The 18,434-nt window shown below is 41.7% G+C and overlaps 1 protein-coding gene across 1 annotated transcript; it reads right to left on the minus strand.

Moving 5' to 3' along the window:
• Positions 1–107: 107 nt before the first annotated feature.
• SEC24A (SEC24 family member A) lies at positions 108–17,211 on the minus strand (the record flags this gene model as incomplete). The annotated part of the gene is made up of 17 exons (XM_010150184.1): positions 108–233; positions 654–827; positions 1,350–1,508; positions 2,067–2,187; positions 2,495–2,701; positions 3,015–3,070; positions 3,703–3,821; positions 4,541–4,653; positions 5,038–5,147; positions 5,461–5,587; positions 6,391–6,493; positions 7,508–7,680; positions 8,249–8,415; positions 9,031–9,108; positions 10,667–10,834; positions 13,088–13,609; positions 17,128–17,211. Coding segments are annotated over 17 exons (2,607 nt in total), but the record flags the coding sequence as incomplete, so codon positions are not given.
• Positions 17,212–18,434: the final 1,223 nt, after the last annotated feature.

Here is an 18,434-nt window from a genome sequence, read left to right on the forward strand (position 1 = left end):
GGAAAGCACTCTTAGACAATCTTTTCTTCTAATGTAACCTTCCAGAGGATCACTGCTCAGGGCTTCAGGGATATCATCGACACACACCCAAACAGTATCATGCTTACCCATATTGGCTAACAGCCCAGTGATGGCTTGTACGTCTGCCCCCCCGGAGACGGCACTCCAGTAGACGTCACTCAGTGTTGTTACAACAGGTAAACACATGGTGTGGACACGAATTCGTCTTTCACCTGTAAGGAAAGAAAACTGTAGCCTCCAAACATAACTTTTATTACACAATACAAGAAATGGCACTGTCAATAGCAAAAGAAAACCCCAAACAATAAAAACCCTATTTAATTTATTGTACAAGTGGTGCATCAAGCCAACTCCAGTTGCTTTTAAAAATGGCTAGTTCTCAGTTTCTGGGTTAAATCTACCTATTTTCAGACCACGACTAAGTGTACCAAGAGGCTTCTTGGTCTGGAAGAAGCAGTAACACATCACAGCTTTGATCTTGAGATTAGAAAAAAATAGTTTGTGTAAATTACTGCAACTTCAGTGATTTTTTATCAATCATTATTATGCATAATTATAAAATTGCAGCTGATAAACGGGCACAAAAAGACCCATCTGAGTGCCGTACTGCTCACCCTACTCATACAGCTTACCTTTGCTGGATGTGTACAGGAGAGCTGACTGAAAAGAAACAACTTGCATATCAGTAAGATTCTCTTCTACTGACATTTGCACGGCATATCCTGCATCCGGGTTTACGTTGGGCAACGACAACAAGTCTGTAGATCGCACGAAGAAGTTCCCATGGAAAGTATGGATGGAGAGACCTGCAAGATAAGCGTTGTGTTTTGTATATTTTGTATTTTGTATATTGAATCAGTTTTATTTTGAGAGTCGTGATGTAAAAGACACACACATCTGCCAGTGCTCTTAGATGGCTCTGTATCAGAATCTAAAAGACCCTTCTCAATGACAAAGGGTCTTCAGGAAAGGTAAATATCCTAGACAGACAGCTAATCCACAGAGTCCACAGAGCCTAGCAGAAAGCAGGAGTCTGGAAGTCACATCAGTGCAGGATAGTAGCAAGTCCCTAGACTATAAAAACAGTCTTGAAACAGCTGTCCAACATTTCCACTTTTAACCACTGTAAAATGGAACTCTGATGTTAGTGAAGGCACTGCAAATACTGGTCTGGTTTCCTGGAACTGAGTTTTACTTTTCTGATCTTTATCTTTTAATCATTTAAGCTTACGTAACGGCCCAAATACCAATCAAAACATTCCCAAATAACAGCCAACACTTGCTTCCCTTCCCACCCACCCCCTAATCAGAAAGGAAGATCTTCAAACCTTTGGTGCATCTTATCCTCATGACAGCTTCAAACCCAATCTTTCTAGTTAAATATCGTTTCAGTTCCTTTTGCAATTTCTCCACCTGGACAGGGTTGTGTTTATGATGGTAGGACTGGTAGTAATAGACACTACCTGCAGAATACCTTGATATACAACCTGAAAGCAAAGCAACATAGGTTGGCAGAATGCAGACAGTTGCTGCTGTGGTCTTCATTTAAAGAAAAACGCCAGCTGAATGCAATATTCCCTTTATTTATTAATCTGCCGACACCTGCAACCAGCTCTGAAACACAGTTACAGACGTAACACAGCTGTAGTTTCAGGTATGAAATAATTTTCCATTGGGCTGAGATTACAGGTACTTTTTCACTTCAAAGCTTGGTTAAATAGAGGAAAAAATAAATAAAATTCTAATGAAGCTCACTCAAAAGATGTTTAGACTGGTGGTTAAGAGGCATAAAAGAAGGAAAGTATTTCAGCCACTTATACCGGGATCACAAGACTCGCTAAGAGAGAATACAAAAACAGCTAGCTTAAATCAGGAAGGACTGAAATGACATTCCATTCACTGTCAGGGCTCATCAAGGAGAAATTTGCATCTTGACACACGAGGTTCATTCAAATCAGGTTCACATATCAAATGTTAATGTAAATTCTATGTATTTGCCAAAAGTGCAAGTGATACACCTCCCTGAACACCGTGGTATGACTCACCTAGAGAAGCCAAGTCAGAATATTGTCCACTAAGAAGAAATAAATCCACTGCAACCTGCTGCCCTGAGCAGTCCAAAGCTAACTTCTTGTAAAAATCAGTCGATGGCGTCAGATGTATGTCCTGTCAATACCACGGAGCAGTACAAAACAGAAAGGAAATTCAAACAGATGAACACATTCAATGCCTCTCTTCAGGGACCCTAATAATTAATTGTCCATCACTGATCACAGTGATGTCTTAAAAAATAAATCAGATCATTAAATCTGTGGTTATAGTGCTTGGGTTTTTTTCTTCTTTGTACTACTTTAAAAAAGGAAGGTTAGCTCAACAAGAAAGCCCCAAAATTAACCCCAAAGAGGCAACCCCACACCCACCTATGTGTAGACAACAGGGTATTCAGCTCTCTCAACCATTTTGCTTTTCTAACCTTTGCGGTTGCTCTTTGGTTTGGCTCTTCTCGTGCCTTTAGCGCTCCCATTCCCACAGACGGGAGCTGTGTCTGGAAGACAGAGATTCTCCCTCCAGTGGGGGACATCAGTTTAAAGGCAGCCTGTAATGCAGGCCCCAGAGCACTCTGAGTTTCCAGGGACTTGACAAACATCTGTGGCAAGGTCCTCAACAAATCCTGAATTAGCTGCAATTAAGAAAACAAAATGATTAAGCCTTAAGAGTTTTCTTCTTTATAAAGCTGACTGCTGAACATACATAAACGTATATTCACACTTCTAGTAACAAGGTAGTAAAGGAAAAGCCCCAGCAAAAGTCAAGCATTGTCTTGTTTCAGGCTCGGCCGATGTTTACAGTCACACTGATAAATTAAAAGAGCTTTTTTCCACCTTGAATGTGGCATTTAAACTGTAGGTGTTAACTTCTGGATTACTTAATGCTTTTTATCAAGCATCTCTCAAACTGTATGAATGTCACCAGTTATTTAAGGTAGTTCTTACCTCTTTATTTTCATTTAAATTTACTAGTAAGTTTTCTGGCATTGGTATAAATACATCTGGAAGAAAGGGGAAAAAAGTGTTTAAGTTATTTTTAAAAATAACACATTAAATTTCCCACAACTGTATTTTCCAATCATTATAACTATTGGAAAAAAGACTAATCAATGTGTAAACCCATTTAAACATAACTCCATGGATTTCTTTTTTCTCATAAGCACACCTGTGCCTAAAATGCCACGTTAGAATAGCAGTCAAGGATAACCAGACTTAAGTAAAAACGCATAGCAAAGATTTTCTAGCCTTCGTTCTGCCCCACCCCATACCATGCAGTGAAAAGTGACTTGAAACTACAGACAAAATGACAAGCACTGAGCACCAGTCACTACACAATCTACAACAATTTACCAAGCATCAATATTTGGGAATATGAGAGAAATCTAGGTTCATTTGTACAATTATCTAGAAGCTAGGAAGGCTGGCTTTGCATCTGAAGTCAAGCAGCCACAGCATTGCTCAGACATCAGGGGCTTCATAAACGAACTAGACACATGCTACTTCTAAAGCCATTACCAGAGAGACTAATGATCTGATCTACCAACTCCCACTAGATCAAATTTTGAAAAAGGCTGTCAAAACCAGCAGTCATTAGTAGATACTAATAATAATCACTGAAGTTATTTCTGCATACCTTCAATATCTGAAACTATCAGCATCTGAGGCTGAGAGAGACCTTCTTGAAGACTGTAGAAATGGATTGTGCTGTCAAATGTTATGAAGCCTATTTTTGTTCTAGTGTTCCCAGGAAGCCTAAAAAATGAGACATATGGTGTTCAGCAAGATGAAATTTCATTTCGGCAGCCTTTTTTTTTTTTTTTTAATCCCCCCCTCCCCCCCCCCCCCCCCTTTTTTTTTTTTTTTAACATCCACTACACCTGTCCACGGTTCTTACCAAGTAGTTGGCTTAACAGCCACACTGCAACAGCTTGACTAAGTCATTTTGGAGGAGGGAGGGGGAAAAAAAAAAAAGGAGCTCATAGTAGAGTCACATAGCAGACACTCAAGAAATTTTTTAAGATGGTAATAAGAAATGGAAGAAAAGGATGAGACAAGCTGCAAAATACCAAGCAGCATTTATGTAAGTTGAAATAGCACAGATTTTATTAAAAAGTTTATAGATGTATGCACTCCTTTCAGCAAATACTTATCTAAATTTCAGCTTTTAAAAAAATACAGTTAAACAGACATCACAAACATGATGTTTATTCTTTTTTTGGGATTGGTGAAGCAGATAGGAAAGAGCCAGACTGAGAAACAAGCCTCAAAAGTACTTTTTATACCAGTGCAGCTGTGATGGGAAGGAAAAAAAAAGACAACTACAGCTTTATACTGCATTTTAAACAACACTGGCCATTGCTAGCCAATGCTAGGAAACTTCTCTTCTTGACAGGAATTGCTGGCATGTTGATGTCTATCACAAGTTTCAGCAGAGTCATGAAAATAAGAGATTCTAAGCAAAAGGTACTTACAGGTCCAGATTGTCTAACAAGGTCTGACAGACGGTATTCAAGTATCCTGTCTCTATTGCATTATGAGAAACATCAAACACAAAGAGGTACACAGGTGGCTGGGGTGGACGTAGCTGAAGAAAGAAAAGGTTACCTTTAATTTTCAAGCTGACATTTATTAGGCTGGGTTTGTTCATTCCACTGCAAGTTTAAGCTCTATTAAAACAGCACATAGATAACAGCTAAAACTTCTAAGCACTTACTGGACAGTACTACAATTACAGTTTTCTCCCAGAAAACCTACACACACCCTAATATTTTAAGTACAGAACAACTTTGACATCACAGATGTTTAGAAATGGAGAACTATCTGAAGTTTTTCCCAAGGGTTCTCAGATACGCTCCTTGAGGCAGCAACTGTTCTACTAAGCTGGAAAGCATCCTGTATAATAAGGCTTTTTCTGACTTCCCTCTGGAAATAAAAGAAAGGGAGAGAATAAGAGTAAATAAAGCCTTACCATGTATTCAGATGGAGCCATAAACTCAATAGTAGCATTCTGGACTTCAGGTCTTTTATGAGGTTCTCCATAAACTCTTGTCACAGGATTATACATGAATTCTTCAGGAACTATAGACATAAGTTTATATATTATTACTTCACACTAGGATTAGCTGTAGTGCATTTTAAAACAAATAGATCAATCCGGTGGGGCAACGCTTCTTGGAGAATTACACGAGGTAGGGCAGCTACTTTGTCACCTTGGGAGACCACGTCAGGCGGTGACCATGCTCTCTGCCCATGGGAAACATTTCTCCTGTCTCTCAGCTCCAGCACGACTGACAACCATCCCGAGTACTGATACGGCCAACAATATTACAGCCTCAAAAGCAAAGGTGGGACAGGTTAACAGCTTAAAGCAATAAGCACATTTAAAACCTACCGTCATTCACTCTATAGCACAAATTGCATTTCCATCTCCTCTGGTCTAGAAAGCTGACAAAAGGGTTAATGTATGTCCGGCAGGAACGGCATCTCACAATAGTACTTGAGGTGACCACTGGCAGTTGCTGGAAAAGAAAAGCTTCCTGGTTTAAAGCATCACCACACTACACAGCAGTACGTCTGCGACAACATCATTATCTGCACTGTGCTTCCTGGTTGGCTAGTCAGAGCACGCTTGTCCAAGGACGAAATACTTCTGCATCCTCACAGCACCTCTACAATTCCTCAGTAAGACTGGTTAGAACTGAGCTCTAACCTATTTGGTTACACCCAAACTTGGCCTCTAAAGTCTTGAGTTTTACATAAGACCAAGTTCTACACCCTATCCAGATCCAAAAAATCAGAAAAAAATCCACATCCTTGAAAAAAAATTATTTAAATTGTAAAAAACAATGTTGAAAAGAGGCACTGCTAAATTCACAGTCTCCTGGCTACCTGAGGACATCCAAAACCCCTTTCACTTTGATTCTTAATTAAGAATTAGCACTAAAGCTACCTAAGCAATACCAGAACTTAGATGTGACTTCTGTCACAGTCCGAGTGCTGTGCTGCCTCTAAGCTTCTGGATTTTTGGTGGTTGTTGGTGTGGGGTTTTTTTTTGTTTGGTTTTTTTTTTTGTTTGTTTGTTTGTTTTTTTGAGGTTTGGAAGTTTTGGTTTTTATTGAGAAGCAAGGCTTAAAAGTTTAAACATGGCAAGGAAAAATTACAACGATCTATATGGAACAGGGAAATGTCAGATACCAGCCTAACTTTTCCGGGCTAAGATTAGCAACATACTTGCCCTTCTTTTACAACTGCCTGTCCAACTCTGGACTTTAATACAGGTATAGTTGGTATTTCAGCATTTAAGGTTGAGTATTTGTCATACCGATAAGTCTTTGAAAGGATGAAGCAGGAGCCCCAAAGGAAGTTTGGCTTTATTCAATAAGGCTTGAGTTTGAGGAATGTTAGTCAGGGTACAGCAGAACAACCTACATGGAGGACAAAGAGTTATTTTCAGAGGCTTTTAGATAGTAAAACGATGATTTCAGTAGTACAAAGCATCCTGTAGATTTTTCTAGAACTGGTGATGGTGAACTTCCATTTCCAGGTAAAGGATCTTCTCCAGCTCTGTCAAATCACTCTCGTCTAGTCTGAGATTGACCCACAGTACATACTTTGGCTTCTTATGTTATTTTATGCACGTGCTCCTTACACAGAGCTGTGCATCGTTTTAGTCACTCAAGTCCAAGTTAAGCCTAACTGTTCAAAATTGCCCTAAATATCTACGTACTAAGTGTTATTTTGAAATACCATTTTGAGGTGGCCTCATACACAAATCTGAACCAGCAAAGTTTAAAAAGTTGTCTTAAAACGACACAAAAATAACTACAAACCACTCCATAGTCATTTCAGGGACCTCAGAACTCAGTGGTTCCCACAAAGTGCAGATGTGCAGAGCGCTTCTGCAAATCCAGTCCAGCTTGTCTGTATGACCAACTTCACAAAGATGCCGTTATCTCCCTTATCTGCCAGAGGAGTTGCAAAGCAGGAGTACCTGGTCATACAGTTTGCTCGGCTCTTTGAGGAGATGACTGGGGTAACCAACTGCCAGACGCTTGTCTGACATTCCATTTACCCCACTGTTTTAAACAGTTCCTTCCAGACAGAGGTCACTCATGTTTCACAATCTCTTTGGTCTAACTCACTCAAGAAGTGAGTTAACCCTTATTTTATACCCTTTCTCAATCATACTCACTGCCAGCTGTACTGTACCTATCTATAGCTGCCTTGCAAGCAACATATTTTTCCTCATACTTTTTACACGACAATTTTTCTCTCTTAACGTTTTAAACCACTTTCTGCCTTTATCGTAACACAGCGAAGCCTGTTTCAATGTTTTCTACTCACAAAGTTAAGGCAATACTTCGTAAAGAGTTATGTTTACAAGTAGGAATGTATACTTTCACTTGTTTTGATGAATTATAGCAAATTTATCATCTTACTCAGGATTACAGTTGAGCTTCTGGATGTCTTCATGCAAGTTTGGGACAGGGGCCTTCAAGAGGGTTGTAGGAAGAATATTTCTTTCTTGAAGAAGATTCACAGGTCTTAATCCTTCCTGCTGTAGACTCAGGTTACCCATCGATGCAGTTAAGTGATTAGTACCCAGGGCAGGCTAGAGTCAAATAACGTTTCAGAAATTAACACCAATTATTTCAGTGAAACCCACAGTCCGTTTAAAAAGCAAACCTACTTCCCTTCCAATTTTCTTTGTGTATTAACTGTCATGGTATTACAATGATGTATTTAGAAATACTCGTCACGTAAACTTGGACTTAGGCCTATAACAGAGGTAAAAATTAGCACACATTTGCTACAAAGCTCTGAAATACAGCGGGCTCAGCAAAAGTGTTGGTCAGTTCACCCTGAAAGTTCAGGAAAGAGATCAAATATTTCAGCTAATGGCAACCCGAGGAAGAAAAACATGCCAAAAGCAGCTGAAAGTTTTAAGAAAAGATACTGTGAACACTTTTGAAGACAGGTCAGGAGGAGCTGGCAAAACTTTTCCAAACTGGCACCAAGGCATGAGGAAAAGCATTAGTGCCTGACTACATCTGCCATCTCGAACAAACAGCACACCAAACAGTGAACTGAAAAGTGGCACAACACACACTAATCATCACTTTTCTTTACCCACACTCATCACAGGCAGACATGAGATAAAAACACCAGACAATCTTTACCTGGTGGAAATGTTTTGATCCATCTGGATATTGCAAAGCAGGTGCTTGCATTCCTGGTGCTCCGGGTGGAGAAGTGTTCTGGTACCCTGGAGGTAAGGCAGGGTAAGAATACCCAACACTTCTATTCATCTTGGGATTTGGGGGTGCAGGAGAAGGATGTGGAGTTGCTAGAGGCAGAGTAGATAAATACTTAAAATTAATTGCTGAAGAACCATAGCTTGCTCAGTGCATTAATACAGCAGGAAGGCTGCTTGTTTAGTTGTAAACTGAAGTGTAAACAACGGACAACTGCAAAGTGCTGTTAACTGCTGTACCATACTTACAGGCAAAGACAGGCTCATTGTCAATGCTTCAGATTTCATATTTAGTTCCAAGACAGACATCAAACCAAGTATATATGGACTCACAGAATGGTTTGGGTTGGAAGGGTCCTTAAATATCATCTAGTTCCAACCCCCCTGCCATGGGCAGGGACACCTTCCACTAGACCAGGTTGCTCCAAGCCTCATCCAGCCTGGCCTTGGCCACTTCCAGGGATGGGGCATCCACAGCTTCTCTGGGCAACCTGTGCCAGTGCCTCCCCACCCTCTGCGGGAAGAACTTCTTCCTGATATCTAATCTAAACCTCCCTGCTTTCAATTTAAACCTGTTACCCCTTGTGCTGTCACTACAGGCCCTTGTAAAAGTCCCCCCCCAGGTACTGTAAGGCTTCAAATACCTAAACTTCTCTCCTTCCCAGACTCTTCAAAAAGTTAGCTAAGAGTAAAGAAAAAAAGCCTTACCCATGAGGCCACCACCTTCTATAGCATCATAACTGTTTTGCACCACAGACCCATCACTGGCAGCAGATGTAGCATCACCTGTAAGACAGACAGAACCAGTACAAATTTTCACAAGTTCCTAAGAAGCTGTAGTGAGTAACTGCAAAGAAATCCCACTTGCTGGATGAATATTAACATTAGCATAGTTTGCATCTACTTTGCTTCTGTCCAGGGCAAAACTGAATTAAATATACATCTTTCTCACACACACTTCCCATGCTGACATGACCTCCGCAGAGGACATTCATAAAACCCCAAAATCTTTTTTCAAGGTAAACAGAAGTACCTACACCTCTGGTTGAATGATCTTTTAGGATTACTTTAGATTAGGTATTTGCCATAACTTCCAAGCTGATATGCAGTGAAGCGTCAGGGGACGTGTCCTCCTCACCAGAGGAAGCGTCTGTAAGCCGGCTGCCGGAGTTCCCTGAAGAACTTTTTTCACTGATAATTCACAGAAACACCAAATTCCCTTCACTCACACACTTAGTCCAGTACTGGTCACCAAATACCAACAGTTCTGATGTGTTCACATACCAGTCAAGATATAAATTCCAGCTAAGAAAAACCTTGAAATGGAGAGAGTGCTCCCAAAGGAAGGCTGAGATAAGAAAAACCTTGAAACGGAGAGAGTGCTCCCAAAGGAAGGCTTTCTGTAAAATAACTGTGTCTAAATATACAAACCCAATTATCTATTGCTAAGGAGAAGTAGGTACTCAATTTACTTATTATCATTAAAATCTTCAAAGATGACCCAATGAAAGGAACTTACATTACATGCTGGATCTTACTAGTATGCAGCAATCAACCTACTTCACAGACTAAACATTCCTCTCTCTCCAGGGCCCTGGAAATGTTCCTCTTCTTTATGAAGAAAAGTCCTTCTAAGCAAAAGCAGTTTCTAATGCATTTCGAAACGAAGCTAAATCTGAGTGTCTCGTACTCACGCAGCTGCCACATACAAGAAACTGCCAACCTGAACAGGCAAAGAACCAACAGCTTTGACAAACTGATGAGTTCTTAAACAATGGCATATTTGTGCAGGGCCCACAGGAGACAGAGAAAGTCAGATACTGGTCTTCAACAGCTCACTCTTAACAGCCTCTAACAACCTTCAGAAAATGAACAAATCCATCACAGAAGAGAAGAATAAGGTACGGCTACGTAAACAGGCAAGGACTTGCAGGGTTCACATTTTAGCTTTCCAGGCAGAATAAAACCGTACAGGAAGTTATATACAGATTGCATCCTCCACAACAGTCAAGAATGCAAAGAAATCAGAATTTCAATGTCATTTTAGAAGACTAAAAATAAACGAAGAGATGGCAACTATGGGAGATATGGACATGTTAAACAGCACTTAGAAATCTAGTGTTAACTGAAGTGTTAATTATTTTTATATTATTAACAACTGTCAACAAGAAATATTTCACTTCCTTCCAGGTCCTTACCTGCTTCTTTCAGATAAAATGATGCTGAATTAGTATCAGTTTTACTACTTGATTGTCTAACAGCAGAGTGTACTGTACTTGAACGGTTGCATATTAGAGCAAGTTGTGATGTTCGAATTCCACAAAAAAGGCAAATTATTTCTTACCTTCTCGATTTGCAGCTGAATTTAGCAGAGACTGTGTATTAGGTGGTCCTGCTATCAGCGTCGATGGCCTAATTAAAGGTGGACCACCGACTGGCGGAGGCGCTAAAGGTGGCCTGGCAGGAGGGTGGAGTGGAGTTAAAGGCTGAGTCACGGGTGGAGGTGCAGATCCTGTAAAGAGATTAATTTTTAAGAGTTTAATCCAGTTGAAAGTAACAAAAATTCCATTACAAAACCACACAGGTTGAACTCTAAATATTCCTCTTATTCAAATGATAAGCAGCGCCAGATACATAAACCCTCAGGGGAGTGTAGGTTTCACACCTTCCTGTTGTTTCTGCCATGCTCTTCCCATCCTGGCTTCCTGCAGTTATTATCCACAGGCTCTTTCAGCTTTTGTAGCTATTGTTGGTAAGAATTTCAAGAGGTGCAGAAAGCATCCCAATTTCACTTACCAAGCCTGGACTTTACATAAAGTTATAGTACAGCCCCATATTAGTCAGAGAATAATGAACTAGTTAAGAGTCTGAACACATTCCTTCTAACAGGATGCTTGTCTTCCACTTCAGTAATCTGATGCAAACTGGCAATGCACAGATTTTATAGCTACTAAAATTACTTGGGAAAAAGATTTCACTTGGGAAAGCATCAGCAGTGTGCAGTGTGAATACACTTGCTGTGCGAGTGTGAAGTGTTTTGCTCTGAAATGTTGAACCCTCCATGTTAAAAGTCACAGGAAAGTTTTTAATGGCTTCTATTTTTAAATACTAGGATTTTCTCAAGCTGAGACATTCAGAAACCCAATTGCTTTTCTTCCCTTCAAATAATGCCAAATCCTAAAGCACTTCCACCCTTTGTTCCCTATTATTCCAGAGGCCGGTATAACTGCCCTCTAACTCCAGGAAGACACCGATGTGTTTTAATATAAAAGTTAGCCTTTCAAAAGATGAGGCCAAATTGCCCAGTATCACCAGTTCCCCACACAGCACAGAAGCCTGTAAGGCACACACAAAAGTATGAGCCTACACAGTATGGTCACATTTAAGGGAAGAAGGAAAGAAAACAAAAAAAAACCAAAACAAAACAAAAAAAAATCACGTCCAGTGACCTTATCTGTTTGTTCATTTAGTATCTGATACTACAAAGCTAATTAATAGTTGCTATATGCAGGCAACGTTACCCCAGAATTTGGAAGAGACTGTGTCTGAGGGGCTGCCCAGAGTTGGCCGTGCAGGCAGGGAGCTGGCACACCTTTGTTCTAACAATGAATGTGACCAGCAAAACGAGCTAAATTCATTTTAAAAGTAATCACTGTTCTGCAAAAAACTACCAGGGAAATTGCACGAGGGAATGGACCGTTGAATGGATATAAGAATTCTCCTGTTCCAGACACTCAAACTTATTTCATATGCCACTTTCCAATTCTTAGCAGTTTCTTCACTAATTCCAGAGTACTAATTGTTTATTCCAATAAACTGCCAGAAATAGTTTCAAAAATGTGACCTTAAGGCAGTTTGAGTATCATAACAAAATCATTGAGGCATGTAACAAAAAACTAGCATCAAGGAACACTTCTAATGAGTCTCAAAGCACTTCACAAGAAAAAAAATACGTGCTTTAGCATTTAAAATATTTCTGTATGCAGCTCCTATTTGCATGCTCAGTTAAAAAAGCCCTCTGTAACAACAAACAGCAGTTTGGCAAACAGAAACCTGAGTATTAACTTTGTTTCCATAAAAGTTACCTAAGAGACATATTTGGTGTGGGAAAAGCTTTTCCCCACTGCACACACCAGCACAGGAGCAGCAGAACAGAAGCCTGATACACTCAGAGCACTCTCTGAAGACTGACAATTACCATTAGATAGTGCAAATTACAAGTTTGGAGCGAGGAAGGAAGCTCTCCATTCAACTGGCCTCTACCTCGGTGGCACACAATGCTTTCCAGTTTCCTTCCCAGGCTGTGCTCAAGTTGTTTCCATCAACCAGACCGAGACCGTTCAGAACTACCTGTATCAAGCGATTAACAGGAAGGCTAACAGGTTTTAAACTATGAAGACCACACTCCCTTAACAGGGCTACAGTTTTCAACCGTGAAATCCCAAAGTCGCCACTTTGGGAAGCACAGCAACGCTCCGACAGCCACCCCAAGAAACAGGGAAGGTCACAGAAACAGCGTTACCCACACACAGCTTCCCAACACGAGACACCATTCGGGAGACACCTGCTTCAGCCCACAGAAACGACTTCCATTCACGATGCAAAGAATCCACCCCAGCATTCGGGATGTGCATTTCCTCAAACTATCTGCTTTGACCACCTCATTCCACAAGCAAAATGCTGCTAAGGAGTAAATTCTGTATTATTTTTGTTTAAAGAACTCTGAGAAACAGCCAGAGGCAAAGTACCAAGAAGTCATGGTTACCTGGCTTCACATAGCTGTTATGAAGCGGAGGCCCTCCCGGAGAAGCAGCATATTGGTAACTTCCTGGAGGATTTGTACTTCCTGATAGCGACGATGGTGGCTGAGGTGACCCTGTCCCCGTCACACGAGCCAAATGGCTTGCTGGAGATCCAACTGGCTGGCTCACGGGGGTCTGGCTGTAGTGCCAGTTGGAAAGCACTGGTGGGCTAGCTCCAGGAGGAAAGCTACCAGCGGACGATACAGCAGCCGAGTTTTGCAATGCAGGCAGCAGCACTTGCGGAACAGGAGCAGTCTGTTGTGCTGGTGACCCGGAGAAAGGTGCCACTGGTGGTCTATTGAGAGTCTGCCCAGGTCCTTGATAATTGTTTAACTGAGCAACATTCTGAGAGCCACTATAGTTATACTGTCCAGAAGACTGATGTGGAGCAACCTTCGCCGGCGTCTGATGCGAATATGATCCTGGAACCAAAGGGCTATATCCCTGGCCATCTGATGAATTCATCAGCTGATTTTGAACAGGACCTGGAAGAAAAAAAACTACAAACCCTTTAGAAAGTCAGCGTTGCGTATCGCTTCTGAAAATAAGAGGTGTTCCCGGGAATGAATCTCTTTCCTTAGAATTTTATTAGTCTCCAAGTTAGGTGGTGGGTTTTTTTAAACAATCAGGTGTAAGTGACAGAAGTACTGCTGCAGGGGATGTGAAATTGAGAGTATTTTGCCATCAACGCTTAGATCTTTGTTTTGCTTTACAGCAGCCTCGCAACCACCAAGCATTCCAGCACCTGAGCACAATCCACCCTCCTGGACTGAAATTCACACACGATACTATTTCTATCTTCAGAAACACCCAAAAGCAAGCCGACCGAAGAGGAGCGCTCTCCCACGCAGCTGGTGGTAGTACAAGCGAGCAGACCGAAAGCGGAAGCATCCATCACGTAATAACTCGGTTTCACTTGACGACTGACACCAACTTTAGCTTACGGCAGAGACCCGAGCAGCCAGTTTCAGGATAGGTCAGCTGTGGTGTTTCTCAAGTGACAGAGTTCACCTACAAAAGTTTCCCCAGTGAATTTATAGAGAACTATTCATACACACGCCACTCACGTGAGCAGCCAACCGGTCAGTGGAATGAAGGTGTAATTTTACCATAAAATAATTCACCAACCAGGAAAATAAAACTTGATGGGTTAATGGTGCTTTTTCTGTATTTGTTGGTTGGTACAGCTGACCAAAGTTTTACTCATTTGAAGAAAAAACTGAAAAAAAGGTTAATAACTCTCCAAACAGTAAATGACACCAGCAAGAGTACCATCAGATTTCTGCTTCATGCAGGAACCCAACAAGACAGAGCGCTGTGAGATTGCCAGGCGATAAGAGCTCCATCAAGAAAGCTACTACTACAGGTTGTTCCTACCCTTGCCACAAAACGGCCATTCTGAAGGCAGACGACACATTTTCAAGTGAAATACTTCTGAGCAGCATACACTAGATAATGCATGCCACAGCCAGCCACAACTCCTTAAAAATGCCTGAAACACTTTCCAGTGGAGTATGGTTTATTTAAGCCAGTCGTATTGCAGTTCCACGGCGCCCAAACGCAGTTTGGATACTGGAGACATTCCACACGCACAGTTAAACATCTGAAAGCAGAAAAGATCCTCTTCATGGTTTTGAGCTAAGGTTCTTTTCAACACTGTACTGTTTTCCAGATTTAGTTAAGATTTGGACAGGTTTTTTGAACCTAGATAAACAAAACCACTTAATTTTCAAGACCAGAAAGCCCCACGGGACTCAACACTTCAATTTTCAAAAACATGCCAGAGAGATGAGCTCGGAGCGTGGATATGTATTTACCATACAAGTACTGGAAACAGCTGCCATCAGAATGAAATCACAGAATTTCATTTCCCATTAAAACAAACCCAGCTGGTTTCCTATTGAAACATTCTAGTTAAATTTCAAAAGGTGAGGAAGTTCACATCCCAAAGTTAAAATAACTTTGAACTCGGGCTTTTCTGATGCTAAACTAAGCTAAATGCAGAATACATTGAAAGATTTAGTTAGGACAAATAGTGCACCAGTCATTCAGCTCCTCATTCCCTAGAAAGCCTTAGGCTACAGCTGACAGACAGCTGTTACTTCACTGAGTAGCCACACTAACTACATAGCCAAGGCACTACTACAGTGCTGGTGACCTCATCCTCGCTGCTGTTATTTGTGCATAAAAAGTATGTACCTTATGATTCTCCACTCATTAATCTCAATATGCTACTTATCTTTCAGTTAGGAAATCCAGTTACACCTTCCTGTCCTTACAAGGCTGCTCATAAATCTTAGTAATAGTTCCCTAAAATCAATGGTGTCTAAATGAAAAGCTTGCAAATACAATAATGCTAACAGTTATGACTCACCTTCAAAAATTACCCTGCAGTGTATCAGATGGGTTTTCAACAATCGATTTACAAAACCCACTGTAAATTAAACTTGCTAACTCTGAGAATGAGGAAGAATCCTTAGGTGATGCCAAGCCTCCTGACTGCATCAGCACGTACACCAATGGAACAACATTGCTACAAGCTGTGTAAAAAACACAGAACAAATACAAATTAATTTCCTAACTTGATTATTCACCTCTGAGCATGACTCTCTAGCCCAGGCAGGAATCAAGAGTACTTGGACTGCTCCCTTACCCACTGTTTTCCCCACTTGAGGGATAAGTTAAGGACAAAGCAATTGAAGTCAGAAGTCTTGATAGCCTACGCGCAGCTCGTGTTTCCAAGACAAACCTGCATAAAGCTGCCAACAAAAGTGAAGCAGCACCACTGAGGGGCACAAACCCTTTCCAAAGGGCTTCACAGTGCACAAAAAATTCTCCAGACTTGCTGTTCTGCTGCTGCCAGAGACTCACCTTGACCCGACCTCTTTATTCACTGAGGCCTGTCAGAGAGCACATAGGCTCCCCAGCTTTCCCCCGATGCTGCTGCAGGTTTTCAGCGTAGACTGAACAGCTGGATCACCTGCCCAGCAGCAGAACAACCCACACGTGGAGACCGCAGGGGTGAGGTAGTAATACAAGAAAGGCCACCTACTTCACAGCCAGAGACACCTCTGCAAGAACACAAGGTCATTTAACGTTTTCAAGAGATCGGGAATGGCACCAGAATATATACGAAGGTTGTTTGGTGATTTTATAAAACGAGGGGTCAAAATATTAGCGCCAGAGGCTAGCATTCAATTCATATTTTGTCCTACAGAACTTCTGTTTCACCTACTCCAAGCCAGTTATTTAGTACATCACAATCACCAGCCACGACTCCAACCTACAGGGAGATGCAAGGATAAACACGCTGAAAAGCTACATCCCAACCAAACTGCCATGGGATCAGTCACCATCAGTGCCCACTTCAGCTGACTGACCCACTGGTTTCCAGCCCAACAGCTTCTAAAGCATCTCATGACTTCAAAGTGCCACGTTAAGATATCACAAGGAGAGCAAAACTGTTCTAGAAGAGTTGTTTCTCCTCGCTTGCGCTTCAGATCTATTAACTGGAAAACAAATTAGAAACCTGCACTTAAGTGAACACAGAATACTGGTCCTATTAAAAGAAAACACAAACGAAGTAGAGGACAGTTGTTGCTAAGCAGCCCGATGCTCCATGCTAAGCAATTTCCCAGTCAGCACATTGTCCTGCTGTGACAATTTACTGCCTTCGTGGACACGTGAGTCCCGTAGTTACCTGCAAACAGTAAAGCAAGCAACAAGTTGAGAGGAAGAGCTGACAGCTATATAGCAATTTATCATTCTATTGACAGCTTGCTTTCCTGAGACCACTAGAAGCACCACAGGAGCACTCTCAGTACCCTCCAGACTGGTTTAAAAAGCTGTTTTTATTCTAAAGGTCAAGGATCGTAGCACCTTCTCAACATATATTTTAAACAATGCTAAGAACAGTCCACACTTGAATAATCTAATTTATTCAAAAGGCTAGCAACTCAAACATTATCTCTAACATACCATAACAACTGTTTAGTTTTATTGCTTTCTATTTGCGTAACTCTGAATTTCAGGTCTTTATTTTTTATACACCTGACAGCCGGGTAACCTGAAATTCCTCCTCCTCCAGCTGCCTCCACAGAACTTCCATGATGCGCTTAATCCAACTACATGGAAATCAGCAAACAAAGTGATACCATTCTGTAAATCAACCCACTTAATTACTCCATTAGCTAACGTTCTCTTTGTACGCTCTCTGCTTAAGCGCTGCAGAAGAGAAGCTCTCTCTTCAGCCTGTACTCACACGCTTCCCACTCTCCTGACCCTATAAGCAACTACACAGTTGTTTGTAAAATGTCATTTTGCAGATGACTTTGAGGAAAAGTAATAAGTGTGTTGTGAAGGAGGAGGGAGAAGACAAGACAAACCATTCAATTACTCACGCATAAAGCAGAGAAATCAAAAGACCTCATTATAACCGAATTGCGTACGATGCAGCACAACTGCTGAAACACAGAAGCGTATAATTAAGGAACCAAGTACAGAGGATGCTGTCTGTATATATGAAATCAGGAAATACTTCCTACAGCACAGATTTCCACACTTGCAACGAAAACAGATACGGAGATGAGGCTCGCCTTGTATTTATTTCTTCCTAGCTTAAAGGGACGGCTATCAAGTTATTCAGTTTCACCTTCAATATCACATTTTAAAAATTGGTGTGGAAGAAAGTCATCAAGACTTTCCAAGGTTGTAGCACATGGAACAAGATAATATCGAGTTTACAAGAATGACAAGATAAAAAAATAACCCGGTGGCAGTGCAGCCTGCACTCGGGCAGGTCCCCCCCCGCCAGCGATAACCGCGGTGCCACATGTACAGATCGGTTCCAAAGGGTCAGAGCCCAGAGCGCTGTCTGGGCTGTGGCACGCTCAGGGCTTCGGCCTAAAGCAGCGTCCAGCCGTGAATTCTCCGCAGGTCGCATAAACGCAGGTTTCCTGAAAGGCACTTTTGTCGATTTATAAGCTGAGACGTGCAAGAGAAACGTACTCGGGGATACTCGGGTCATGAAAAAAGGCTGGAGGTTTGTTTTGCCTGGCAAAGGGCTCTGCCTTTTGCTCACTAACACCCGGCCGGCAGCTCACCCCCAATCCCACATACGCTTATTCCCCAGGCACTGCTCCCACCCGCACCCGTGACCCCGCACGCGGCGGGTCACGCTCCCGCGGGGTGACGGGAGTCAGTCGCCTTTACCCGCTTCTTTCTTTTTTCCCCCTAATCCAGCTGCCCTTCCCCTCGGGACACCGGGAGCCCGAGATGCGGTGAGGGCTCTCTGGAGCCGGCCACAGACCT

This window comes from Eurypyga helias, unplaced genomic scaffold, assembly GCF_000690775.1.
Source record: "Eurypyga helias isolate BGI_N326 unplaced genomic scaffold, ASM69077v1 scaffold12664, whole genome shotgun sequence".
Classification (NCBI taxonomy): Eukaryota; Metazoa; Chordata; class Aves; order Eurypygiformes; family Eurypygidae; genus Eurypyga; species Eurypyga helias.